At 44.3% G+C, this 27,865-nt stretch overlaps 1 protein-coding gene across 1 annotated transcript; it reads right to left on the bottom strand.

Annotated features, from left to right (window-relative positions):
- Positions 1-1,516: 1,516 nt before the first annotated feature.
- Positions 1,517-27,586, bottom strand: ASNS (asparagine synthetase (glutamine-hydrolyzing)). The gene is made up of 13 exons (XM_032111437.1): positions 27,300-27,586; positions 25,315-25,597; positions 21,826-22,063; positions 20,165-20,350; positions 19,760-19,861; positions 17,581-17,708; positions 16,688-16,814; positions 15,231-15,337; positions 14,781-14,881; positions 12,890-12,971; positions 12,466-12,621; positions 10,437-11,161; positions 1,517-3,121 (listed from the first exon to the last, which is right to left on the bottom strand). Exons 2-12 carry the CDS (start codon positions 25,561-25,563, stop codon positions 10,952-10,954), a joined length of 1,686 nt encoding a protein of 561 aa, XP_031967328.1. The 5' UTR covers positions 25,564-25,597; positions 27,300-27,586; the 3' UTR covers positions 1,517-3,121; positions 10,437-10,951.
- Between the last annotated feature and the right edge of the window lie 279 nt (positions 27,587-27,865).

Raw genomic sequence — 27,865 nt, 5'->3', positions numbered from 1 at the left:
AATTAGGAAAAAAAATTAAATCATCCCGGAAGCAACTTCTCGATCCGAATCCAAATTTTGACAGACTCTTTGTGTCATGCTGAGAGAAACGTGGCTGCCCGTTGGCTTCCCGGGACACAAAACAGGGGACAGAATCAGCTCTGACTCGCTTGCATGCAAGAAACACAAGAGTCAGGTGGACTCCAGAGTAGTCAACCTCTTTTGTTGTAGCTCATACGATGACTGAAAGATCCACACCTGAGCATAGTGCTGGAAAAAACTGGTTGCCCAGCCAGTTCTCTTATTGAAAGAGTTTCCAGGCAACAAAAAGATGGAAAGGGGCACTACAGAGACGGGTGGGTGAAAGACCACAAACAGGTCTTAGAAAGCAGCTGTTAATGTACCACCTCCCCTAGCTATTAACCCCTACCAACTCGCAGGACAGCACAGCAGCAAAGACCACCTCTCTGCTTCATTCTTCTTTGTCCATTTCCTGGGAACAAGCTTTATAAAGAAAAAATTAAAATTACTCTTTTAAATTAAAATAAATTGATATTATTAAATAAAAATAATTACAATTGTGTGCGTTACCTGCATCCAGAGTCAGGCTCACACAAAACTTTCTAAGACTTTCCTAACTGCAGCCTTTCCATCAACCACAATGTCGATGAAGACACATAAATAAAAAGCAACAGGCCCCAAAGTTCCAAAATGAGGAACCTGCATGGTGCAGGTGATGCATGCGCTTTGGCTATCCCATGGAGAGGCGCTGAGGAACACAGTGTAACTCGTTACAGAAATAAGCAGCCTCTCCCACACTGCAGCCACTCTCTCCTTTGGAGAGACTGTTCAAAAGCCAGCTCAAACACAGGCCTACCTTGTATCAAATCCTCCTTCCACAACTTCTGTTAATGGGAATCGGAAATTAGGTCTGTATCAGAACAAACTAAGTCCACCCCTCCAAAGACTCTAATTAAAATAGGCTGCTTTTACACTTTTCTGTGATTTTAAACACAGTTCCAAAAATTTTACATAATTTCAAACCATCCCACACAAAAATCTCTGACCAATGCACTAAGGGTCCCTAAAGTCCTGCCAAGTGTTCCCTGGATCTTACATGCTGGTTTGTACTGGGGAGCTTCTCTAGAGAGCCACTGTCAGGGACACTGGGATGTGGCACAGTCAGTGAGGCTCCACACAACCAACCAATAGGAGGCTGAAACAGCACATAGGCTTCATTAAAAAGATGAAGGGCATGGGCATCACTGGGCAACCTTAAGCACCTGGTAGGTCTCATACCCTGCTCTGCTCTCTTTGGAACTGTTAATTTCTCCTTCAAAAGAAGGAAAGATTGCCGGGAAAACCAAATTTAATTACTTAATTCAAATTAAAACAAAACCACCTCAAATCAATGAAAAACTCCATACATTCTTTTAGCCACTTTGCAAGAACCCTACAGTCCTGCAAGACAAGCAACTACTCATCTCTGCCTTCCCCATTCCCATCTGACACAATACTCAAACCAATACACTCAAGCTGTCAGAACAGTCCAGCTTAATTTTATTCAAAAGAAACAGAGTGAGAAAAAGAGGCTACCACATCAGGAATAAAGCTAGAGGAAAACTAGACAAGACAGCAGTGCACCCTGGATCTGCATCCCGTTCCCTCCTGTGACAAACTACAAACATCATGTAGCTAACAGATGATCCAGAGTAGCCGAATGTTTTTTGTCTTACATTTTCTTTTTTGTTTTGTCTTTTTTTGGCCTCAATTTTTATTTTAAAGGATAAAAAGAGAAAATATAGTATCCCAGAAACCAAAAAGGCTGTAGAATTCCATACATGGAGAAGGAATGAATGGATTTTACACTCAAAAGACCTTTAACGAGGCAGCAAATACTGTATTCTTCCTCTGCACATCAGTAAAAAGCTAAAATAACTGAATCATCAGTCTAGAATATTGCCCTGATATATAAACCTCCAATGTATTAGGAATTTTTAAAAATTTAGCTGGATTTCTTTGACTGCTGCAAGGTTGCAGCAGAAAGTACATTTGAGCAGTGACCCCAAAATGTGTTTAGCCTATTTTCACTTCGGGCAAATGCTGTTTTCTTACCTCCGTCTTGGAAGTTTACAGTGAGTAGTAAATCTTATCTTTACAAATCAGTACCTAACCGCATACTCTAAACTCCTCTCTCAAATCAAAATATCCATTACTGCTTCAAAGACATCCAAAAAGACAAGCACATGGCCCTTAAGTGAAGAAAGCTGCAGGAACATATTACAGACAGCTCTCAAGTGCAGTGGTGCCACCAAAAGGTTACAGTAAAGTTTCTGGGATAGAGACTCAAATGCAGGATTAGGGTGGAGCAACAAACAGACAACCAGTCATTTTATGAAGGTTTTAAATCAGAACAGCTTATATTGTATCTTTTAAATAAAAAATGGCTTTGGTCTCCTAGTCAAGAGGGACAATAAAGCAGACTTGTTTTCATAAAGAGCATGATGCTAATCAAGTCAATCTGCGGCACACATACATACTTCTTGACCACCCTTATATTTAAGTTACCTTCACAAAAGTAACACCCACAACTAAGAAGTTAATAAAAAGTTGTCTTGGGTAAAAAATCAGGGTTTTTTTCAGTAGAGTATTAGAAGTTCTTGTGATTTCTGAAGCAGCTTTTCCCCCATTTTTCCAAGCAAGGTGCCTGATCCCATTGTTGTCAGCGATGTTTTGTCCAACTAGAGTCTATGGCTGACAGGTTCAGTTCACCCACAGTCAGCCACATGCAGTTCAGCAGCAGCAGTCGACCTTTTCATCATACGGGTGGGAAAACTCTCACAACAAATGAAAAATTTCTTAAAATACTTATTCATGCAATTTTCATCAGACTGATACACTTCACCCAGTTAACACGATTTTTTCAAGAATAATAAATACATTAAAAAATGGAATTCCTTGAGTTAGAAACAAAGACATAACTTGGCTTCTCTTATCTATTCTGCTCTTTGATAACAGTCTTTCAACTGTTCTTTACAGAACAGCCAACTGGTGGCTTCACAGTAAAAAATAAGGTTGCCATTCTTTTAATTAACACCCAGCACCACCCCTATTATAAACTATAGTAAGCATCTCTGCATAGCTATGATGTTGGGGTTTTAGTTTAGTCTGTTTTTTCTCTGTTAAAGGAATTTTCTCCCATATGCATGTTGCTAGGGGACAAATAGCTGTACTTAAGAAAGACAAAAGGGGAGTGGGGCGGACCTGGCTACTCCTTTGTCTACACCTGGGTGTGGGGTCAGTTCGCTCTGAGCGTCCGGGGAGAGAAGCTGCAGAGAAAGGAGCTGCTGCTTCTTTCTTTTTGGCCGTTCTTTCTTCCTGCTGGAAACAACGCCGGGACCCCAAAAGCCGCTTTCCCTGCCCTGCTGGAGACCGAGCTGTGGCTGCCCTGCTCCGCTGCTGCTTCGAGCTTTCGCTACGCTGTAGCCCTGCTCGCCCTGCCTGCCTGGGCCTCCGTGGGGTTCTCCCATCTGGATACATCTCGCCTGCCACCCGGGATTTGCGTCCGTCCCTGCCGTTCCAGCCTGCTGTCCCTGAGAGCCCGGGATCAACTGCCCAGCGGTTTGTGAAGCCTTTGTTCCATCCCTTCCCGGGATCCCAGGGCACCAGAGCCGCGGGTTTCCCGAGCTCGCTCCGGAGCGCCCCCTGCAGCCGCGGGGGAACCATCGCACCTGCCCTGCTCACCGGGAGCCGCCAGCGCCCCTGCCGGCTGCGAGCGGAACTGCACCCGAGGGGAAATAGCCTGACAGCCGAGAAGGCTGGCACTGGGTTTGTGATTGCTGTTACTGCCATAGTTGTTGTTGTTTTGTTTGACTGGTTATATACATATATATATATAGTAAAGAACTGTTATTCCTATTTCCCACATCTTCGCCTAAAGGCTCTTGATTTCAAAATATAATAACTTGGAGGGAAAAGGGGTTATATCTGCCACTTCAAGGGGGGCCTCTGCCTTCCTTAGCAGACACCTGTCTTTCAAAACCGAGACAGATCTTGGCGCCCAACGTGGGGCCTAAGGGCATTAAGAGATAGAGGTGAAAAAGGAATAACAGTTCCTCGATAACTTTATTTTGTGTGCTGGATATTGGAACCTTGTTAGGCAGCACTATGTGGTCTAGTTTACCCTGGTTCGGGTGGCATGTAGCCGTGGCTATATTCTTCCCCTTTGCAGCTCCTTACTTGAATATGGGTCCTCTGACTAAGGCTACCATTGCTGTTATCCAGCTTGCGTTATGGGTCGAGAAGGTGAGGAATTCATGGGTTTTTAACTTCCTCCGGAATGTGGGCACATGGATAAACAGCTATCACACACTGAGCACATGTTTTTGGGGTTATGTTAACAATGGTACCTTCTGTGAGGAAATGACACCAGGAGAAGTTTTCTCCCAACCCCTCAACCAGTTCTTTGGGCCCACCCCATCAATTTTTGAAGGGTTTAAATTCCCTCTGAATACTAACCATCTGCTGCTGATAGGCCTACTCTATTTAGCATTCAAGGATAAGTTGAGATTGGCTTGGATATCTACCCGGACACCAGCCCCAGAGACTAGAGATCCTGCCCCAGAGCCTGATCCTGCCCCAGAGCCTGACATGGCCCCAGAGAGTAGAGTTCCTACCCCAGAGCCTGATCCTGCCCCAGAGCCTGACACGGCCCCAGACACTAGAGATCCTACCCCAGAGCCAGAGCCTGCCACAGCCCCAGACACTAGAGATCCCGCCCCACAGACTGATACTGCCCAACAGTCCACCTCAGAAATGGACTACCCAAACTGGGTGGGGGTACTGGCAAAAGGGATGCAGGAGATGTGCCAAGAGATGGGTCAGGTGCGCCAGGGGATATGCCAGGAGATGGGTCAGGTGCGCCAGGAGATATGCCAGGAGATGGGCCAGGTGCGCAAGGAGATGTGCCAGGAGATGGGCCAGGTGCGCCAGGAGATATGCCAATTGCTAAGGGAATACACCTCCTCAGCTAGTGAAAAACCCTCTCCCTGCCCCAAAGAGGGTGAGTCCGATGGTGCAGCAGTGGAACCCACGGATGTTACAACCATCCAGGCTTCAGCTGAACCACAAGGACAACCACAGCCAGCAGCAGTCGCCCCTGTGCAAAGGAGGAAGTATAAGACCAAATCAGTACGACCAGTTAATGATGATGGGCAACCAGGGCCCTCACAACCAGCAGGAGAGCCAGAGCCAGAAGTCATCACTGAGTCCCTGTCGCACGACAGTCTCCGTGCTATGCGAAACGACATTGTGCGAAGGGGGCGTGAGCCTTATACCACCTGGCTGCTTCGGGTTTGGGACCTTATGGGCACAAGTGTGCAACTGGATAGTGGTGAGGCAAGGTATCTGGGATCGTTGACCCAGGACCCAGGTGTGGACCAGATATTTGTGAGGGAGCCAGGGCCTCTCTCTCTTTGGGAGCGGCTCTTAATGAGTGTGAGAGAAAGGTTCATTCACAAAGAAAGAATGCAGGAGTACCATCATAGAATGCAGTGGAAGACACTCGAGCAAGGGATCCAACAGCTAAGAGAGGTGGCAATATTAGAGGTACTCTTTGGGAAGGATGGACAGCATGATAATGACCCCGATAAGGTCAGGTGCACAGGACAGATGATGTGGAACCTGGCAAGGCTAGGGCCATCACAATACACCACCTTCATTGCAACGATTGATGCTGACAATACCCGAGAAACAGTGGGCTCTGTTGCCAACAGGCTCAGGCATTATGACAGCATGATCAATGGCCCGCTAAAAGCTCATGTCTCTGCTGTGGTCCAGGACCTCAAAGAGGAGATGAAGGAGAAGATGGAGGAGATGAGGGAGGAGATGAGGAGGGTCAGTGTGGCACCAGTGCGAGTCACAGGCCCCCAAGTCAGAGCCCGTCGTCCCCCTGCTAGAGAGAGAGGGTACACCCCACGAGCTGAGCTGTGGTTTTTCCTGTGTGAGCATGGGGAAGACATGAGAAGGTGGGATGGGAAACCCACCTCTGCCCTGGCAGCGCGGGTGCGTGAACTCAAGGAGGGAGGCACTAACCGAGGGGGTTCCGCTAAGGTGAAAGTAGCCCCAGCCTCCCGTGACCGAGCTGCCAGGCATTACAGAAGGGAGGATGATATGTCGGATCCCCTTGAAGGTACCTCGAGCATGTACACCCAGGGAAAGAATGATAACCAGGGCTAGAGGGGCCCTGCCTCTAGCCAGGAAGAGGCACGGGAGAACCGAGTTTTCTGGACGGTGTGGATCCGATGGCCTGGCACATCAGAGCCACAAAAATATGATGCATTGGTTGATACTGGGGCACAGTGTACTTTAATGCCATCGGGACATGTGGGGGCAGAACCTGTATCCATCGCTGGGGTGACTGGGGGATCACAGCAGTTGACCCTTTTGGAAGCTGAGGTGAGCCTGACTGGGAAGGAGTGGCAAAAGCATCCGATTGTGACCGGCCCAGAGGCCCCGTGTATTCTGGGCATAGACTTCCTCCGGAATGGCTACTACAAAGATCCAAAAGGACTCAGATGGGCATTTGGGATTGCTGCTGTGGAGGCAGAGGGCATTAGGCAATTGAACACCTTGCCTGGACTATCTGAGAATCCTTCTGCAGTTGGGCTCCTGAAAGTGGAAGAGCAACGAGTGCCAATTGCCACCTCGACAGTGCACCGCCGGCAGTATCGGACAAATCGAGATGCTGTGATCCCCATCCACAAGATGATCCGCGAGCTGGAGAGTCAAGGGGTGGTCAGCAAGACCCACTCACCCTTCAACAGCCCCATCTGGCCTGTGCGCAAGTCTGACGGGGAATGGAGATTGACTGTGGACTATCGTGCCCTGAATGAAGTGACTCCACCGTTGAGCGCTGCCGTGCCAGACATGTTGGAGCTCCAGTACGAGCTGGAGTCCAAAGCAGCAAAGTGGTACGCCACTATTGACATTGCCAATGCTTTTTTCTCCATTCCTCTGGCAGCAGAGTGCAGGCCTCAGTTTGCCTTCACCTGGAGGGGCGTGCAGTACACCTGGAACCGACTGCCCCAGGGGTGGAAGCACAGTCCCACCATCTGTCATGGACTGATCCAGACTGCACTAGAAAAGGGTGAGGCTCCAGAACATCTGCAGTACATTGATGACATCATTGTGTGGGGGAACACCGCAACCGAAGTGTTTGAGAAAGGAGAGAGAATAATTCAAATTCTCCTGCAAGCTGGTTTTGCCATCAAGAAGAGCAAGGTCAAGGGACCTGCCCGAGAGATCCAGTTCCTGGGAGTAAAGTGGCAAGATGGACGACGTCAGATTCCCATTGAGGTCATCAATAAGATCACAGCAATGTCTCCGCCGACCAACAAGAAGGAAACACAAGCTTTCCTAGGTGCTATAGGTTTCTGGAGGATGCACATTCCCGAGTACAGCCAGATCGTGAGTCCTCTCTACCTGGTTACCCGCAAGAAGAATGATTTCCACTGGGGCCCTGAACAGCAGCAGGCCTTCGCCCAGATCAAACAGGAAATTGCTCACGCCGTAGCCCTTGGCCCAGTCAGGACAGGACCAGAGGTGAAGAACGTGCTCTACTCTGCAGCCGGGAACAAGGGTCTGTCCTGGAGCCTCTGGCAGAAGGTGCCTGGTGAGACTCGGGGCCGACCACTGGGATTCTGGAGCCGAAGCTACAGAGGGTCTGAAGCCAACTACACTCCCACAGAGAAGGAAATCCTGGCAGCTTATGAAGGAGTCCAGGCTGCCTCAGAAGTAATCGGCACAGAGGCACAACTCCTCCTGGCACCCCGACTACCGGTGCTGGGGTGGATGTTCAAAGGAAAGATTCCCTCCACGCATCACGCCACCGACGCTACTTGGAGCAAATGGATTGCCCTCATCACGCAGCGCGCCCGAATTGGAAACCCAAGTCGCCCTGGGATCTTGGAAATAATTACGAACTGGCCGGAAGGTGAGACTTTTGGGTTATCTTCTGAAGAAGAAGAGGAGCAGGTGACACGTGCTGAAGAAGCCCCACCATATAACGAGCTACCAGAGAGTGAAAGACAATACGCCCTCTTCACTGATGGTTCCTGCCGAATTGTAGGCGCTAGCCGGAAATGGAAAGCCGCTGTATGGAGCCCCACACGACAAGTTGCACAGGCTACTGAAGGAGAAGGTGGATCGAGCCAATTTGCTGAGCTCAAAGCTGTCCAATTAGCTCTGGACATAGCTGAAAGAGAGAAGTGGCCAAAGCTCTACCTCTACACTGATTCATGGATGGTAGCCAATGCTCTGTGGGGTTGGCTGGAAAGGTGGAATAAGGCAAACTGGCAGCGCAGAGGAAAACCAATCTGGGCTGCTGAAGAGTGGAAAGACATTGCCACTCGGGTAGAGAAGCTATCCGTGAAGGTCCGTCATGTAGATGCTCACATCCCCAAGAGCCGGGCTAATGAAGAACATCGTAACAACAAACAGGTAGATCAGGCTGCGAAAATAGAGGTGTCCCAGATAGACTTGGATTGGCAACATAAAGGAGAACTGTTCCTAGCTCGATGGGCCCATGATGCCTCAGGTCATCAGGGCAGAGATGCCACCTATAAGTGGGCACGAGACCGAGGGGTGGATCTAACCATGGACAGTATCTCCCAGGTTATCCATGATTGTGAGACATGCGCTGCGATCAAGCAGGCCAAGCGGGTGAAGCCTCTGTGGTATGGCGGGCGATGGTCCAAATACAAGTATGGGGAGGCCTGGCAGATTGATTACATCACACTGCCTCAAACCCGCCAAGGCAAGCGCTATGTGCTCACAATGGTAGAAGCCACCACTGGGTGGCTGGAGACCTACCCTGTGCCTCACGCTACTGCCCGGAACACCATCCTGGGCCTGGAAAAGCAAGTCCTTTGGAGGCATGGCACCCCTGAGAGAATCGAGTCTGACAATGGGACTCATTTCAAGAACAGCCTTATAAACACCTGGGCTAGAGAACATGGCATAGAGTGGGTGTACCACATCCCTTACCATGCACCAGCAGCTGGGAAGGTTGAGCGGTGTAATGGACTGCTTAAAACCACCTTGAAGGCACTGGGTGGGGGGACTTTCAAAAACTGGGAGATGCATTTAGCAAGAGCCACCTGGTTAGTTAACACTCGAGGTTCCACCAGCCGAGCAGGCCCTGCCCAATCTGAACCCCTACAAACAACAGATGGGGATAAGGTTCCAGTGGTGCACATGAGAGGTATGCTTGGAAAAACTGTTTGGGTAAAGTCTGCCTTGAGCAAAGACAAACCCATCCGTGGGGTTGTTTTTGCTCAGGGACCAGGTTGCACCTGGTGGGTGATGCAAAAGGATGGAGAGACCCGATGCTTACCTCAAGGGGACCTTGTTTTAGGGTGAACTACCCATGGCTCTGTACTTGTATCAGTATCAGCATGTATATTTGTATATAATTTGGGTAATGCATAGATTTATATGGTTAAAAAAGTTAAGTTTCATGTAACATGTTAGTATGGGAAAAAATTCGGGGTGGATAATGTTGGGGTTTTAGTTTAGTCTGTTTTTTCTCTGTTAAAGGAATTTTCTCCCATATGCATGTTGCTAGGGGACAAATAGCTGTACTTAAGAAAGACAAAAGGGGAGTGGGGCGGACCTGGCTACTCCTTTGTCTACACCTGGGTGTGGGGTCAGTTCGCTCTGAGCGTCCGGGGAGAGAAGCTGCAGAGAAAGGAGCTGCTGCTTCTTTCTTTTTGGCCGTTCTTTCTTCCTGCTGGAAACAACGCCGGGACCCCAAAAGCCGCTTTCCCTGCCCTGCTGGAGACCGAGCTGTGGCTGCCCTGCTCCGCTGCTGCTTCGAGCTTTCGCTACGCTGTAGCCCTGCTCGCCCTGCCTGCCTGGGCCTCCGTGGGGTTCTCCCATCTGGATACATCTCGCCTGCCACCCGGGATTTGCGTCCGTCCCTGCCGTTCCAGCCTGCTGTCCCTGAGAGCCCGGGATCAACTGCCCAGCGGTTTGTGAAGCCTTTGTTCCATCCCTTCCCGGGATCCCAGGGCACCAGAGCCGCGGGTTTCCCGAGCTCGCTCCGGAGCGCCCCCTGCAGCCGCGGGGGAACCATCGCACCTGCCCTGCTCACCGGGAGCCGCCAGCGCCCCTGCCGGCTGCGAGCGGAACTGCACCCGAGGGGAAATAGCCTGACAGCCGAGAAGGCTGGCACTGGGTTTGTGATTGCTGTTACTGCCATAGTTGTTGTTGTTTTGTTTGACTGGTTATATACATATATATATATAGTAAAGAACTGTTATTCCTATTTCCCACATCTTCGCCTAAAGGCTCTTGATTTCAAAATATAATAACTTGGAGGGAAAAGGGGTTATATCTGCCACTTCAAGGGGGGCCTCTGCCTTCCTTAGCAGACACCTGTCTTTCAAAACCGAGACATATGAGTATCTAAATACTTTTTCAAAACTAGACCAAGGTTTTCAGGAGTGTGTAGAAGGACATTCAGAATAGAATAATATAGAGACTATCCAAGTCCCACAGACAGGAACACAAATCACTAGATAGCAAGGGTCCAATTCCCCTTTGCTCAGAGGGTCAGCAGCAGTTTGCATCCCTCAGCCTGACTGAAGTCCTCAAAACAGAGCTCACATTAAAATATATTAAATGACTTCAAGGAAAATTAATACCATCAAGGTTACATAAGGAACAGAGCTGTCAAATAAAGTAGTCCCTTGTCCAGAAAGTATTTTCCCATGAATTACAAAGGTTTGGTACAGCAGCATAAGTTTTTAATAGTACGCTAACAACAGAAAGCTGTCATTTCCAATAGCATTGTCAAAGTACATCTTAAAGATGATTTAAGCTTTAGGTTTGCATAATTTGTTTGGTTTTCTTAAAGCAGAGTGCACACAAAACGCTTGTAGCACTTTTATTGGGGGATTATTTGAACAGCCTATTCTTGGGTATCCGACTTGTAATGCTTCAATGTGCGTGCAGAAGGATCAGTAGCTTTAACCCATCTTGGCATCCAGTAGTGGGGCAGCCAGCTGCTCCGCCCGCAGTAGTGCTTTTCAAAGATCTGGCGGTAGTAATAACTTTCTTTTGTTTTAGGAGGATTGAAAGGATATTTCTCTGCTGCCTTCTCCAGTAAAAGGTCATCAACCTACAGACATAAGCAAAACTCAAGTTAAGCTGCAAATATCTTCAACTTTTAAAGACACACAAGGATTCACCCACCACTGAATGTCCAGTTTTGAAAAAAAAAAAAAAAAAGTCTATTCTAGAGGCACAGGTTTGACCTGTCACAGGTTCACTTGATCTTTATGAATATGCAAATGTATTTCCAGCGCTGTTGGTATTTCTCTGCATGATAACGGAAGCCCATTTCTCTGGGTCACAACCACCTTTATTAGTGAGGTCACAAACATTTCTTTCCTACCCTTCCTTTGCTGCGAAACAAGTTGAAAAACTTAACACAGTCATTTTGCCCTGTAAGTGGCTTCCTAGGTTGTTTTCATAGCTTGGGGAACAGGTGACTTTGTATAACCACACTCTTAGCAAAAAAAGACCTGGGATGCAGAGGCAAAGACACCTGCAGTTGCTAAGTTGGCTGAGAAAGGGAGGATGAATAGTTGCACCAGTTGAGGGAATTTCAATGAGCAGCTTCCACTGCCAACATGCTGCCTAACTTTTCATCTCTGTGAAATAGATCTGCTGCTCCTACAGCAATACAGGCTCAGAGCAGGCAGCACAACACTGTTGCCTGACCCAACTACTTTCTTGCCTGAGGAAGCACAGAAAGAAAATGGGGAACACAGAGTTGGTGGTAGGACAGACAAGCTCCCATCAACAGGCTTGACTACACATATTTCCATGTTATGGAGCTCTGCTGTAAATAGGGTGTTATTCCTTCCTCTCCATGATTAAACTACCTCTACACTCCAGAGAGGATTATCCCTTGTACAGAGTCAAAATGCTGTAAGTCTTCACTGGTTAACAACGCAAGCAGAGGCTTTAAAAAGCAAAAAGGCTTAGCTAGGGACAGCTTTGAAAAACTAATGACGCAAACTAGAAAGTACATTATAAAGTCATTATGTTGTTACTCAGCTGCAGAGTAAGTTCATGCAAGTGCCTTCAGCTGAAGCAGCTGCTTTGCCCGTAACACAGAAATTGTGTTTGTTGATGCACAATCTAATTTGCAATCCAGACACTTAAATGATGTTCATTTCCTCATACAGTCATTTCTGGCAGGGTCTAACATTTCTTTGTAACTAGGATCACGAATGCCTTTAACCAACTCAGATATCTAGAAGCACACTGATTAAGATTTATCTTACTCCTCCACCAGGAAGCTCAAGTTAACTGTTATACCCAGATTTATTCTCTCAACTAAGCATGTGAGCTGCCTCCCATTGGCAACCATACCTAACAGACCTAAGTGAGAAAGGAAAGAAAGTGGTATTGTACCTGTTGATCAATATAGTCCTGAAGAATGGAAAACCAGGACTTCTTTACTGATGCTATACCATCACTGAAAGCTTCTTTGGGTCTCCAGAGAATTTCTTTGGGAAGTAAATTGGAATCTTCAAACGACAATCTTAAAAGGTATTTTTCAATTCCATTCTGTTTCCAGAACAAAAAAAACAATGTCATGAGTCTCAGGAATTGTAGTGCAAAGATCTGGATTTAAACACTTATGAAATAGTTTCCCTTCAGAAGTTTTGCTCAGAAAAGGGTTCCCAGTAGCTCAACAATTCAGTAAAGTACTTTAAGAGCATGCTTGATTTTGGGTGGAGGACTTAACCATCTAATTCAGCAATCTGGTCATGCTTAGAACATGTATCAGTGAATTTGTAAACTTTCACTTGCATCCAACCCTAGTTTTACATACCTTTGGGATTCGCAGTTCTGCTGGCAGAGATAAATAATAAGAAGTAAACCGATGATCCAAAAATGGGACTCTCAGTTCAAGACTAAGCAGGGGGAATAAATAGAAAAGATACTGAATTAATCCAACAAGTCATCTACTTACAAATTCCACAGCAGCTAAGCTTTCCCTGTCTTTCACATAAACACCAGGTTCTGCTTTTACTTAGAAGAAATTTCACTTGCATATTTACGACTACCAGATTCTAATTCACCAATTTGTAAAGTGTATGGTCTACACAGATTAAAGACTATGATGTTTTATAATGCCATATGCTGGGCAGTTTATAGTGCCCTGAATTTACAGATTACAGTCCTACAGGATCTGCAACAACCATTGCAACACGTATGCAAAAGCACATTTTAAAAATCCTCTCAGAGAACTACCAAGTCACTCACTAGGAGTGCATCAGCATTTGTAAACATATCACAGAACCAAGCAAGGACTTCTGCTGTCATTTCTGAAATCTACATTTGTTTGTGTTTTCAAGAAACAACAAAAAGGAGCCCTACAGCATTCACACTAGTTCTCTCCTATACCAGTGGCAGATACACACATACAAAGCCTTCCCACTTTTGTATACCACAGCTTCTAAGGACACAGAAGACAACAAAAAAATGACAGTAACTGCATCTTCAACAGAAAGAACCCCTCTCAGTGTGTCTCCTCAAGAGACATTATGCTGTCCAGCTTCACAAGTGAAAGGAGATGTTATACTGCACCCTAGTAATTTCATTGTCTCTTTAGTTTCTACTGTGATAAAAAGCTTCAGCTACCTCAAGTAATACCCACCTTTCCAAAAAAACCCCAAATGAACCCAATACTGAGTATTCAGTAATCAGATACTGAGGGCTCCATTTCTCCATATACTGACAAGATTTGCACTGCAAGTCTTTCCTTATAGTTATTCTTGCTCCTAACTGATAATGGTAATTTCATCCTTTCCTCTCTACTCTTAGTTCCTCTCCCATTTCTCCAAAAATCTGAACTCCTTAAATTCTGTTTTAATTTGTTAATGAGGGTTCTTTCTTCCTAGCAGTCCTGTGCAGCAGGGACCAAAGAAAAACAAAAGCAGCCAGCATGTGATATTAAACAGCCTTTCAAGTGTGGTGAAAATTTTAAGCATGAAACAAATTATGAGGCAAATGGCAGTTCTCCAGCACTTTACCCAACTTTTTAATAGGAAGGAGAAACATAAGAAAATTGTAAAAAGTTGGGCAAGTCATTTTGTGGTGGGATCAATATACAACAAAAGCTTCCCAATAGCTAAGTCGTTTGCTTTGCCAAAGGTACCATCTTTTTCTTATCTATAGACAGCTTTCCAACATTATTCTCGGTTTAATTAATGTATTTATTTTAGTAAAATGCTTCTGTTTAGTAAAACAATACTATTTTCTACAGCGCTCAATTTGGAGATTCTTTAAGGTATCAGTTACACAGATTGTATACTGATACCTCTTTATTACAGTCAGCTATCTGACTAATGCACATACTTTTCTCTTTTCAGTATGTTGTTTTAGTACTGATGATCATCGGATTCAAGATTCCTCTTTGTCTAAACCTCCAAAGACCCCAAAGTCAAATACAAGTTTGCCTTCCCTCCTTAACTCTGAATATTTGTATTTCTAATTCACTGCTTCTGTAAAGACCAGTACAGTCCCAGACAAAAAAAATATTTCAGTTGGCAACACAGTGGGCCCTATAGTCACAGATCAGATTAAATCTGGCAGTGTGCTTTCAAATTCCTTCAGGCTACAACTTCATGTTGGCATACAAATCCTCAGCAGTCTTTTCCTGCCTAATCTTCTTTGGTTTTAAGTTATGAGTGCTCAGCATCCAAGGGAATATATTTTACCCATGTGCTGCAGTAGTTCTGTCTGCACGAAGTACATCAAACAGGTAGAGCTCTTTCAGAAGCCTCTCACTCTCTTCTGCAGCTTCCTCGGGAGACGGCGCCTGAAAACAAACACAGCATGGAGCACACAGGTGGAATACGGCTGCACTGAGGCAACCATTGCTGGCTGCCCTACATTTGAATTGTAGGACCACCAAGTGATCTCAAACTCAGCAAAAACTATGTACAAGAAATAACAGTCTCAGGAATTGCTGAAGATTAAGAAAGCTATTTTTTAGGTCATTATGATGTCTGACATGATCTCTTGGATTTTAAGCCACCCCAGAAGAAAAACTCAACAAATATACAGTTGTGACAACTCTCAAACATCACACCTTGAAATCTCAGAGATGTTCTGTTGAAAGGCAGAACAAGCAACTCAAGGGCATTCTCTATAGTGAATGTACTTACCTTATGGAAATATATATATCCTTGTGTCAGCTCATCTGATCCTTCTCCTGAAAAAATGACCACACTGTCTGTTTTCTTCCGAATATATTTGGAGACAAGATACATACCTTAAAAAAAAAAAAAGGATAAAGTTATTAAAGTACATCTACATACATACATACATACAGCTAGTAGTTTTAAATTTAGCATTTTAGAAATTTGTCTCCTACACTACTTTCTTCTGTAGCAAACAACTAATGTAAAGTAGCATCTCATTTTTACTCAAAGCAACCAACAGCCACACTAAGTTGGTGCTGCAAATATACCTGAACTGTGTATTTACACTTGGCCCTCAAATATATCAGAAAGATGTGTCTACTTAGGATCCTGGGAACACTGGAGGATTCCCGTGGGAGCACACACAGGAGTTGCTCCGACCCAATACGAAATTAAGCATATTAATTCCAGTACAGTGCTGAAGAACCTTTCTAGCCTTGGAGAAAAGCAAAAGTTGATGTTTAACTCTCTGCCACAGAGTTGAACTGGATGAAGCCCTTTTTTCAAATTTTTTTGTAAAGATTTATTTATTAAACAGAATTATGCCTTCCACTCAATGCATCTCTCTGAATGGCACGCTTTTGTAACAAAAATATTACAAATCTAATGAAAAGGATCTAGTTCATTATTTCTTATGCTAAGCAGCAAATCACAAATTAAAAATGACAGAAAATGTTTGCTCTAATTTTTAAAGAAATGCATTCATTATTTTACATTGCTAAATCCCATCTTCATGGACAAAATTCCACACAGGGAGTTCAGTTTCGAAAACTGTGCTGCCTATTTGGCTTCATAACTCTTTTGTGACATTTTAGGATGACACAAGGTTAACTGGGTAAAATGCTGTAGCTTGCATTACGCAAAAGGCCCACTGGATTAGGGGCTTTTTCCCTCTTATCAGGCTGGCATTGCTTTGTTAGAAGCTGCTGGTGACTTCCTTCACTTCTTGGAATCAAACATACATTATAAGAACCTGTGTTACTAAACCTATGTTACTAAAGAGCAATAATAAATACTTCATGTTAGTATTAAAAATACTCAAGGAAAGGGTAACTATGTTATACTATCATAACATTCAATACCTCAGAAAACCTGTGAATTTCCCCCTTCCTCCAAGGTTCATACTTACTAGAGCAGAAAACTTAGACCTGCAGATCTAATGTTTCTTCTTTATGTAACTAATTGTTTTTCATCTCAAAGCTTCAAGAACAGCTCTTGACAGTTGTTTTGTGCAGTCAGGGACTTGCAAATAACTGCTTTTGCCTCAGTGTGGTATCACAGATCAGACTGGGGAGCAGAACTTTGGAATCCCAGTCCCCAGGTTCTGTGCCAGCTAAAGGATCTAGCAGATGAACATGTGGGTTTGCATAAAATTTTATTTGGGTGATATAAACCAAAGATTGCCATTAAAAAAATCTTACCAATAGAAGCTCTTATTGTTGTTATATCGTAGGTTTCCAATGAGAAGATAACCTCCTCTATTGCCTGAATCCCCTCTTCAGTATTAAGTATTACTTCATGATGTTCACTGCCTATATGTGCTGCCACCTGTTTGCAAGAAGTCAAAACAATGCATCACTTTTCAACTAAAACATTTTATAAACATACATTGTGTTTAAAGAAAACATTTATTGAAAGCACCAGTTCCCTTCTGCTACAGTGAAAATTATTACATTAGATCAAGAAAAGACATTACTTAGCAGCTCTTTGACTTGCAGTGATGTGTTCACCAGAGAGAACATCGTCTCCTTAATTACAGTGTTCAATCATGATTGCAACAGACCATCCAGCTGCTTGCCTAAAACATTAACAGAATCTGTAGAGACTCTAAATATTCCAGATATCTGCCCTTAAGGGAAAAAGCAGCACAAAAGTAATGAAAGCCTGCACAGTACCCCAGATGCCAAACGGTTTGTACCAAGCTGTTAATTCAGCAAACTGATAATTAATTTACAATACTTAACATATATACAAATGCCTTAGTATAGGAACCACAGCATGGAGATCTACCCTAAAACCCAGAGGGAGAACTGAGACAAGTCCAAAGTACAATCCTTCTGGCAACAATGCAACAGGGACTCCATCATGAAAGTCTTCCAAATGCAAGAGAAAACAGGTAAGGTTCCAGCTGCCTCTTTTGTAAGATTACGCAGCAAATGTTGTACCAAATGACTTACTGCAAACTGATCTACATCACAGCAATAAATGAATATGCAGGGTTACTATTAATGCCATACCATGAAGTTAGCACCATTAATATACACTGTTTAGCATTCAGTAGCTCAGAACAAACTGAAAGCAACGCTTAAGATACCTTCCTGGCAGCAAGTAAGTCAGGACTGTTTTCCATTCCAATTGCAAAGGTTTGTAATGGATAATTAACGTTGATTTCTTTCATCAGTTTCAGAAGAACGGCTGCAACCAAACTGGAATCTAAGCCCCCTGCCAACAAAACAAATCATCTGATTAGGTGTTTGAATGATGTCTTGCTTTCCCCTTAAGGAATCTAGATACTGGAATCCTGTAAGTGGGCTTCATTTTTAAGCTGTGTGAAGGTACTTCTCATACAAGTGCACATTTACCTCTTTAATAAAAGAATCAGGCAACTATGATGGAACATCTTCAGTTACAGTTGTTAGTACTTTTGGTGTCAGAAGCATCAGTGGGACTCCTTCTTTCAGATAAACAGAAAGTGTACTGAACACATTGTACCACTTGAGATTATGCCCCTTCTCAGCTCTGATAAAATGGGATTTATTCTTCATTTCAAAACCACTCCCTATCTTCCCCTCACCTACACATTTGATAGCCTACTGATAGGACTATGGATTTTTTTTGTTTGCAGTAAGTAAAAGAACAGAATTAAGTAAAAGAACAAAACGTTTAGTGTAAGGGTTCCACTCTTCTCCAATCATTCTTTTTTTCCCTCCTCTTCTTTCTAGAGCAGAGTGAAAGGATTTGAACAGTTTGGAGAACAAGCGAAAAATAAAACCAAGAGATGCACAAGCTCCCTAGATGTACTCTAAGGATCCACCTTCTTATTATTGTGAGCTAGTTCTGCTAATCCTTGGCTAGTTCTACTTGCTGTTCTCCTACAAAGTACTGAGCAAAACACAGTACCTGTTTGCCCACATCTGCCTGAAGTTCTGATAAGCATTAGGCAAAACCCTCTTCTCTTTGTTTCCTATTGTCTGCATGTGTTTCTTCAGCTAAGTGCATTAGCATCAATTCCCACCCTGATCCCCTTTGTGGGGATGCTATCTTGTAAAAAAAATATTTCCTTTCGAAATTACACGCAAATTCTGAGAAAAGGAGAGCACAGAAAACAGAGGGCTCAGGATGCGGAAATCAGGAAAATAAAAACCCGAGTTTTCACTGTGAAATTGAAGAATTCCCTCTGTGATTGGAAACAAAAGCAATTCTCTGTGATGTTCCAAGCATACTCAAAATTTTGAAGCACTGAGATACTCTGGTATTATTTATACCAGCACGGGCACTTAGTTTTGCTGCTTCCTCCATGTGCATCTGAGGAGCTGGTGACTGCCTTCTAATTTGATATTTGAAATTTGGGGTTTAAACAAGCTTTTTTACTGAAACTGAGATCTTCCAACTCTGTGTATCTTCCTATTTAATTTACCTTCTTCCTACTTTTTATGATTGCATAGTAAAGAAATGGTCCAGCAGTATCTCCTAGCCAGTTCTCTCATTCAGATGCACATTTAATAGGGTTCATGACAAATGAATGTAATTACTGTTGCTCAGTGAATGCATGAAAAGCATTTCAGAACTCCAGCCACAAGTACCAAGTGCTACACAAACACAGGAAATAAGGTGTCAGATCCATGGTTACAGAGCCTTACTTCTGTGAAGTACCTCTGTAACACTGAACCATCAGATGACAACAGTGATCAGTTAAGTCAGTGAATAACTTCCTGTACCACAAGCTATTACCTTATCTGCAAAAGAGTGTAGCAAATAATTTTGGTCCAGATGGTCTCCTGTAATATGGCAAATTAAGGAAGTTTAGGATGAAGACTAAAGCAAAGGTGGCAAGTAAGAATTTCACTTCCTCCTGCTTCTGAAACATGCCAAGGCTTTCTTCTAGGTTCAATCTGCACAAAGTGAATGTAATAATTACATTTTCTTTTTAGACACCAACCTAACTCTAAATCTCATGTATTTAAGAATACATTGAGTGATTTTCAATAGGAATACTATATTTATTTGCCTTATTTTAAAATGCTCAGTGTCTCAATAAGCCAAGATCCCAGCCCAGAGTAAACTTTAAAAGCATAAGACTTTCAAGGTATTTGTAAATTGGAAAACTTTATTCCAAACTAACAAGTTCTCTGTTGCCTGTTCTAAAATGCAAATGAAGATTCAGATCCCTTCAGGTACATCACAGCAGAACAGCCAATATATTTTCCTTTAACTAGTAGAGGATGGGGAAAAGAGAGAGAAGGTACAGAATCACTGTGGTTCTTGCTACTTACCTGACAGAAGACAACCAATCCTTCTGTGAGCCATCAAACGTTTTCTAACAGCATTTTCAAATAGAATACGGATGTTGCTTTTCACCGTTTCAAGGTCAAAACCTGCTCAAAAAAGAAAAGAGAAGGGCAAAAAATGTCCAAAAAGTGTTACTTAGACTTTGCAGGATGATGCTAACTAGGAAACAAAGATGTTTGTCTGAATCTCCTTTGATAACAGGGACACTCAAGTCCATCTTTGTACATGACTGCCTACAAAAACAATTCAAAAGTCCCTACATTTTAAAGGTTCTTCCAGGTTGTTTTCTTTCTTAAATGGTACTTTTTAAACCAATCAAAGCTAATTTTACATTCAAAGACTATGATTTTTTTCACTTTTAAATCAGAGTAAAATCTTTGCTGTACTACCTGAAGGCAGAGCTTCCACTGTATCACATGCAACATGGAGTGGTTCATCTTTGCAGCTATGAAATTTTACTAATTCCACTGATGCAACCTTGCCAGAGGGCTTTAAATCCAACACTTCATAATGACCCGGAAGAAATGGTTCCACTTTAGAACCTAAGGATGTTGAATGCTTTAAGTTGATAAGTCCTACACATAAAATGGGAAAAAAGAAAAATGTCAGAGTTTTTGACTTAAAATGGTTAAATTATTCCTCACTCAACAGCCTCTCTACTAAAACTATATACAAATATTTTCTCCGGATCCTAAACCTGGTATTAAAAAAATATCCTTTTGAGTCACCATCAGTCCTGGCTAGAGCATGATTCTGCCTCTGGCAGGATGAGCCATCTCAAGCTGAGGCAGATAGCAGAGAAAGTAAACCAGCAAGTTTTACTAATTGGCAAGTAGCAATTTATCCCTGTGAGCACTAGGAAGAGCACTTTTCTAACTGACTACATGATGTCCAGGTCAAAGTATAATATGCTTAAGAGAATCTGAATAACAATTATAAACTAATTTTGAGTTTAAAATTAAGTGTAGCCAAGCTAACAAGGGGTTTGCAATAAAACAACATCATTGTAGTGATTGCTTAATTGACATCTATTTAGTGATTTCAAAACTCATCAGTTCTCAACTGATCTACTCCACTGCTGTTGAATGCCAGGTATCAGACCTGTAGCCAAACCTCATTTCCATTCCCCATGTGAAAGAGGATGTTTTGCACCTGCTGGTCACCTGGATGCCCCTTGAGGACATCCTCAAAAGGGACACAGAATTGTTGTTAGAGAGAATTTGTTAGAATTTGTTGTTAGTGAATTACTGACCAGTAATTCACTGTGATTGTTATAGGACACAGTCTCCAAAACATTCCCTTCCCTTCTTCCTTCCCAAGCAACAGAAATGGTGCAGCTTTTAGTATTACTACATAGTACTACTATTAGAAGAGTCAACATTGGAGTCTGCTAATAAAATAGACAGACAATAAATGGGAGAGAAATAATCATAAAAGTCAATTTTAGCCAAAGTGCCTTTTAGGCACTCCCTTTTGATATTGTTTGGATTTGTTTATGATAGTGCCAAGACTAGAGATAATTACTTCAAAAGAGAGCGCAGTGATGTGTCATCTCAAACAAAAAAAAATGATCATCAAATAAAGTATGTGATTCTGGGAAATTACCCAATGCTGCAGTAAATTTCAGGAGGGTTTCAAAATTCCTGACTTTTACAGATTAGCAGTTCTCTGGCATAATTACTTAGTTCACTACATAACACCAAGACCAAAGTCTAATATAATTTATTGTAGCGTAAGTCTAGTCTAAGTCAATAGACTATGTTTAACTTTGGCCTAACATAAAACATCTTGAATTCAATACTGCTATAACTCCAGAACACAAAGAATTCTCATTAAATAAGCAAGTTATTTTAGAGATATTAAGGACAATTAAACATCTTGGATGTCTTATTTTAATGATGTGTAGTTCTTACACTACTAAGTATAGCTCATATATTACTGAACTTACAGTTCATTTTCTCTTCATACTAAGAAGAAAAGCCTGACAAAGAAGTTTGTCTCCAACAGCAATACCTAAGATTATTTAGGCACTAAACACAACTGGCTTTACCTTTTGCCTCAGAACAGACACCCAAAAATCCATCATCAGTCAGCACCTTAAACAGTGGTCTGACTCCATAGGTATCTCTCGCCAGAAACACTTTTCTGTTTGCAGTGTCCAGAAGGATGAAAGCAAATACACCATCTAGCATGGATGCTGTTTGTTCTATTCCTCCTCTGTTGTATAGATGAAGGATAACCTCACCATCCACTAATGTTTGGAAGTCAAATCCAAACTGCTTCTGCAGCTAAGAAAAAATATAAAGAAAAACATAAATAACCATTTGCAAACATTGGCTGCTTAGTAATTGTTTCATATGAATAATCTTGTATGTCAAATCACACTTTAGAAGTTATATAAATATTTCTGCCAAAGAAGGAAAACTTTTGCGTTCAAAGCTGTACTGGGTTTGTGAGGCCAAACTTTGGTAGTGGAGGGACTACAAGGGTGGCTTCTGTGAGAAGCTGCCAGAAGTGTTCCCCACATCTGGCAGAGTCAATGTCAGGCAGCTTCAGGATGGACCCGTCGCTGGCCAAGGCCCAGCCAATCAGGAATGATAGTAATCCTTCTGTGATGATAACATATTTAAGAAGAAAGAAAAGTTACTGTGCAGATGTAATTACAGCCAGAGAAGAGCGGGGTGAGGATATGTGGAGAGGAAAAGCCCTGCAGACAACCAAGGTCTGTGGAGAAGGAGGAGCAGGAGGTGCTCCAGGTGCCAGAGCTGGGATTCCCCTGCAGCCCGGGGTGCAGCCCATGGTGAAGCAGCTGTGCCCCTGCAGCCCATGGAGGATCACAGGGATGCAGAGATCCACTCACAGCCTGTGGAGGAGCACCACGCCAGAGCAGGTGGATGCCTGAGAGGGGGCTGTGAACCCGTGGGAGACCCATGCTGGAACAGGGTCCTGGCAGGGGCCTGCCAACCTGTGGAGAGAGGAGCCCATGCTGGAGCAGGTCTCCTGGTAGGGCTTGTGACCCTGTGAGGAACCCATCCTGGAGCAGGCTGTGCCTGGAGGACAAGCACCCCATGGAAGAGTGACCTACACTGAAGCAGTCTGTGGAGAACTGTTGCTGTGGGACAGACTCAAGCTGAAGAAGTTTGTGGAGGACTGTCTCCTGTGGGAGGGACCCCACAGTGGAGCAGGGGAAGAAATCTCCTTCAGCAGTGGCAGAGCATCATGTGATAAACTGACCATAACCCCCATTTTCTGTTTTCCTGCTGGGGAGGAAAAGATAGAGCTCAGGAAGGCAGAAGAGGTGGAGCGAAGGGGTTTTTTTAAAGGTTTGTTTTATTTCTCATTATCCTACTCTGATTTTGTTGGTAATAAATTCAATTTAATTTAATTTCCCCAAGTTCAGTCTGTTTTACCCATGACAGTATTTGGTGAGTGATCTCCCTCAGTCCTTATCTCAACTCATGAAACTTAAGTTGTATTTTCTCTCCCCTGTCCACTTGTTGGAGGAAAGCTTTGGTGGGTGCCTGGCACCCAGTCAGGGGCAACCCACTACAAAAATTTTACCCAGGATCATCTCTTAGGCAGTGAGACTGACACTGCAGTCTTAAGCAATTCACATTAAGGCAAGTTTTCAGGGAAACACTTCTATCTGAGGATGTCAAACTGCACTAGCCAGAAGTGCAGAAGCACTGGTCTTCAGAAGCACTAACACTGTTTAAAAAAAACCACCGAACTCAAAACACATAGACACGTGCAACATCTCTGCAGAGTGAAGTACTTTGGAAATAATCTTCGGTTTACTTATGCAGTCACTGCAATTCCTCAGCGTTTTTTTATGCAGAGAATTTCCTTCTGCCTAATCTTCCTCCATTCCTCAAACTAGCCCCTTCACTCTGCCTGTGCATATAAAATGGGGGAGGAAGAAATTAGCCATCAGACTTAAGTCAGACCAACTATTCTTCATGTTCTTCTGGTGCTACTCTTAAAAGTCCTTTCAATACATACAAAACAGAGGGAAAGAGAGGGTTTCATTAAAACTAACAAGCCAAGAAACCCCACAAAAACAATGCTTTAACATTTTAAGTTCTTTGGTTTTAATTGTTACTTATGGGGCAGTCTTAGATCAAATTGAGTCAATGTTAAAATAAGTAAGTCATTACCCTAAGGAAGGCACCTGTTTTACCAATGATCCTTTCCTAGGTAAAGGATTTCAGCCACAAGCTTGAAAGAAAAATCTCATTATAAAGAAAGAGGGTACATAATGTAGTGACAACAACCAAACAAATTCCTGTAGAATTCAGGTGTTGCACAATTAAGGTACCCTTAGGATGGTGCATAGCATGACTGAGAGTAATTCTTAACTGCTTTCAACACAGAAAAACCACAATGCAAAACACTGCAAGTAATACAGACTGTTGGTACAATACATTTCACATGTACTGCAGGGCAAAGTCTCACCCTTCAAACAGCCAAATACTTGAAGACTGGGGAAAAAAATATAATCTCCTGCCTATTCAGTCAAATTCCTAATGACATTACTGATGTCACTGATGTGACTGACTGCAGCCTGACTTGTCTTAAAAAATGCGACGTTAGAGATGTTGTAACATTAGTATTAGAAATGCTATAATCTCTCAGATTATTCATACGTTTCTGATGATACCACACTTAGTATATGATACATTTTACACATTCATTCAGCATGATTCAGAAGCAGACACAGTTTTAAGCTGCTTTATACATCAAATTTGGATGATCTGAATCATCTTGCCAAGTAACACAGGCAGTATGGACATCTCAGCACAGGGACTGAGGAACACTGACAGTGTTCAGCAACAGCATCACATCCATCAGGAACATTTAGAAACTTGAGGAACTAAATAGAGTTGCTGCTTGTTTTGTGCCTGAGAAACTTAGGTGACTCTCAAAAACCCCACAAAAAAATCTGACTTCTGCTGCAGACACCTAAGGACTTTTGTGGCACACTGGAAACATCTCCCTAAGCTTGTTGCTTTTATATAAATACGTAAGCATGCATACTATGCATCACTATATCTTAAGTGACATATCCCATCTAGATTGAGATGCAATAATAAGAATGCAATACCCAACAACTTGGGAGAATTACAACCCAAAACAACTGAAGAGCAAGACAGTCTGAAAGCATTAGTATTATGAAAAGAGAAGAAGGGGAGAAAGAGGCTTGGAATTCTCCTCCCAAAGAGACAATGAGGAATGTGTCTTAACTTTCAACTGAACAAACCTGAAGATGCAAATATTTACTGCCCTTCTTATCAATTAAAAAGCGATTTCTCAGTATTAAAGATTAGGTATGTTGCTAAATAAGCTACCAGATTCATAGCTCACTGAGACAATTTACTTCCTTTTAAATACTAGTTCTTTGCTAACTTTCAAATTTTTTCTGATATTCTCGTCCAACACATTTTAAAGACGTTCTGAATATCCACTAGTCTTGAAATTGAAAAAAAAAAAAAAGAAAGAATTTTTTTTTAAATTGCCTTATTATGTATACAACACTTACCTGTTTGAAATTGTAGATTTCTCCATTGTAACACAGCCAGAGGTATGGGAATTTCTTCACGCGGATAGGCTGCATACCATATAACTGATCAACAACCGCCAGGCGGTGGAAACCAAAACAGCAGTTGGTGAAACCATTGACGTTCTCAAAACGAAATGCATCAGGACCTCTATGCGCTATCTTCATGGCACTTAGACACTGCACAGAAAGGCATTCATCGCTCCCAAACAGGGCCCAGATACCACACATTGTGAGGCTCTTGTTCTACCTGCAAGTGGAGAACCTGTTCAATAGAGACACAAACACTGTAAGCAAGAGCTGACACTGTGTATTGGGTCTGGCTGGGAGGGAGTGCATTTTCCCCTCAGCAGCCCTCAGAGTGCTGTGTTTTGTATTGGTGTCACAGCACTGTTTTGGCTACTGCTGAGCAGTGCTTGCACAGCATCAATGCAAACCAACACTACCCCCTCATCAGAAGGGGCAGGCAGGGGGCAAGCAGGATCTTGGGAAGCAACATAGCCAGGACAGCTGGCCCAAACTATCCAAAGGGATATTCCACATCTGATGTCTGCCCAGATAAAAACCTAAGGGAAAGAGGGAAAGGAGGATAAAGGGGGAGCAATTACTACATGTGCTGAAGCCCTGCTTCCCAGGAAGTGGCTGGACATCACTTGCTGATGGGAATGAGAGAATAAAATCTTTATTTTTTCCTTTTGCTTGTGCATGATCCTCACTTTTCCTTAAGTAAACCGCCCTTATCTCAACCCGTAATGTTTTTTATTTTTCATTATATTTTCTTGCCCCTTACCCCATCCTGCTGAAGAGGGACTGATAGAGTGCTTTGGTGAGCACCTGGCATCCAGCCAAGGTCAATCCACCACATACCTAAAAACCACAGATAACAGATGTAGGCTATTAATCACTTAACCTTCAAGAGGCCTGATCAAAAGAATAGCAGACTTTACTAACACGAAGTAAAGCCTGGCTTGCTCAAAGTATGATAAGCAAATCTTAGCCAGCAAGAAATTACGTTTCAATTTTACCTTTAGATACAGCAAGGCTGTCTATGACTTTTTTTTTTTTTTTAATAGAGGACAAATAGAACAAATCATTACTGGTCATAGAGTATGATCCGTTGAAGTAACATCATCTGAGCAGAAACATTAACCGTCCTTTCAGTTTGTCGCCTTTACATACAAAGGGGGTTTATAACAAAGAGGGAGGCTCTTTAGCAAGACCTGTAGTGACAGGACAAGGGGGAACTGTTTCGAACCAAAGGAGCATAGGTTTAGACGAGAGCTCCCCATCAGCAGCGTAGCAGGCCCCGCTGGCAAAGTTGTGGAGGGAGCAGTGCTGTTGCAGTGGCATGCTCCCCTTAGCACGCTGCTGCAGCCCCGGTGCCTCTGGAGATACACACCGGCCTTGTAGCTCTCTGAACCTAACCCTAACAGCGCAGCTGGGCTGAAGCTGGGGAGCTCCAAATCAAGTGATGTCGCTGGAGACATCAGCCCAACGCGGCCACTAGGGTTAAGGTTCAGGGAGCCACAAAGCCTACAGCTACAGGGACCCTGGGGACGCAAAAGGCGTGCCAAGGGGAGCGCGGCACTGCAACGACACTGCTCCCCCTCCACATCTTTCCTATCTGGACAAGCGATGGCGCTGCGGACCTCAGCCTCACCACATGGAGCTGGGCTTTCCCACCATCTGGAGCGTCCTCCTGGTAACCCACGGTCCCCGGGCGCCAGCGGACACCCAGGGCAGGTTCCCTCCGCGCGCGCACCCGGTCCCCTCGGGCCCCTCCACACGGCTGCCCCCTCCTCCAGCGGCTGCCGCGCATCCCGGGCCCGCCGCCTCCTCGCCAGCCGGCGGCAGGAGGCCGAGTACTGCGGCAGCTCCCCCGGAGGCCCCCGACGGCAGCCCCTCCGCCCGGCCCTGCCCGGCCCTGCCCGGCACGGCCCCGGACCGCGCCCGCCCCGCTGCCTCACCCGGTGCTGGCCGCCGGCGCACGCAGAGCCGCCGTCCGTGCCGCGGCGGAGGATGGAGGAGGCGGCTCCCACCAGCGCCGGCTCCGCCCCCGCCGCCAGCTGCTGTTGAAACACGCCGCGAAGTTTCATCATGCGCCTCCTTGTCCTGCCGTGCCTGCTGGCGGGGCGGGGGGAAGTACGGTCGGGCCCGCACCCGTAGCCGTATCTCCATCTGCAGCCGGCCCGGGCCGCCCCGCGGCAGGGCAGGAGCTCGCAGGCCGAGCAGTGCCGGCTCCGGCACCTCCCCGGGCCGCTGTGAGGGGAAGCGTACGCCGGCAGGCACCGCTGGGCGCTCTGGGTATTGCGGGCTCAGGCGGGCGATTTGTAGCTATCAGAAATCCTGTCCCTGCAGGTCTACTCCGAGGCGTGCCTTGTGTGGTGTCCAGCGAGAAGAGCTATGGCACTGCTTTAAAGCTCCTTTATTTGGTTTGAGAGGGGTGAGTGCATGCGAAGCTCACACCTTTGGAAGCGTTTGCCGAGGACGTACGATTTTCTGTGCAAAACTAAGTTCTGAATCATAGACACGA

The sequence above is a fragment of the Corvus moneduloides genome, chromosome 1, assembly GCF_009650955.1.
Source record: "Corvus moneduloides isolate bCorMon1 chromosome 1, bCorMon1.pri, whole genome shotgun sequence".
Classification (NCBI taxonomy): Eukaryota; Metazoa; Chordata; class Aves; order Passeriformes; family Corvidae; genus Corvus; species Corvus moneduloides.
Note: the sequence above shows the minus strand (reverse complement) of the source record. Positions and strands in the feature narration are given on the sequence as shown.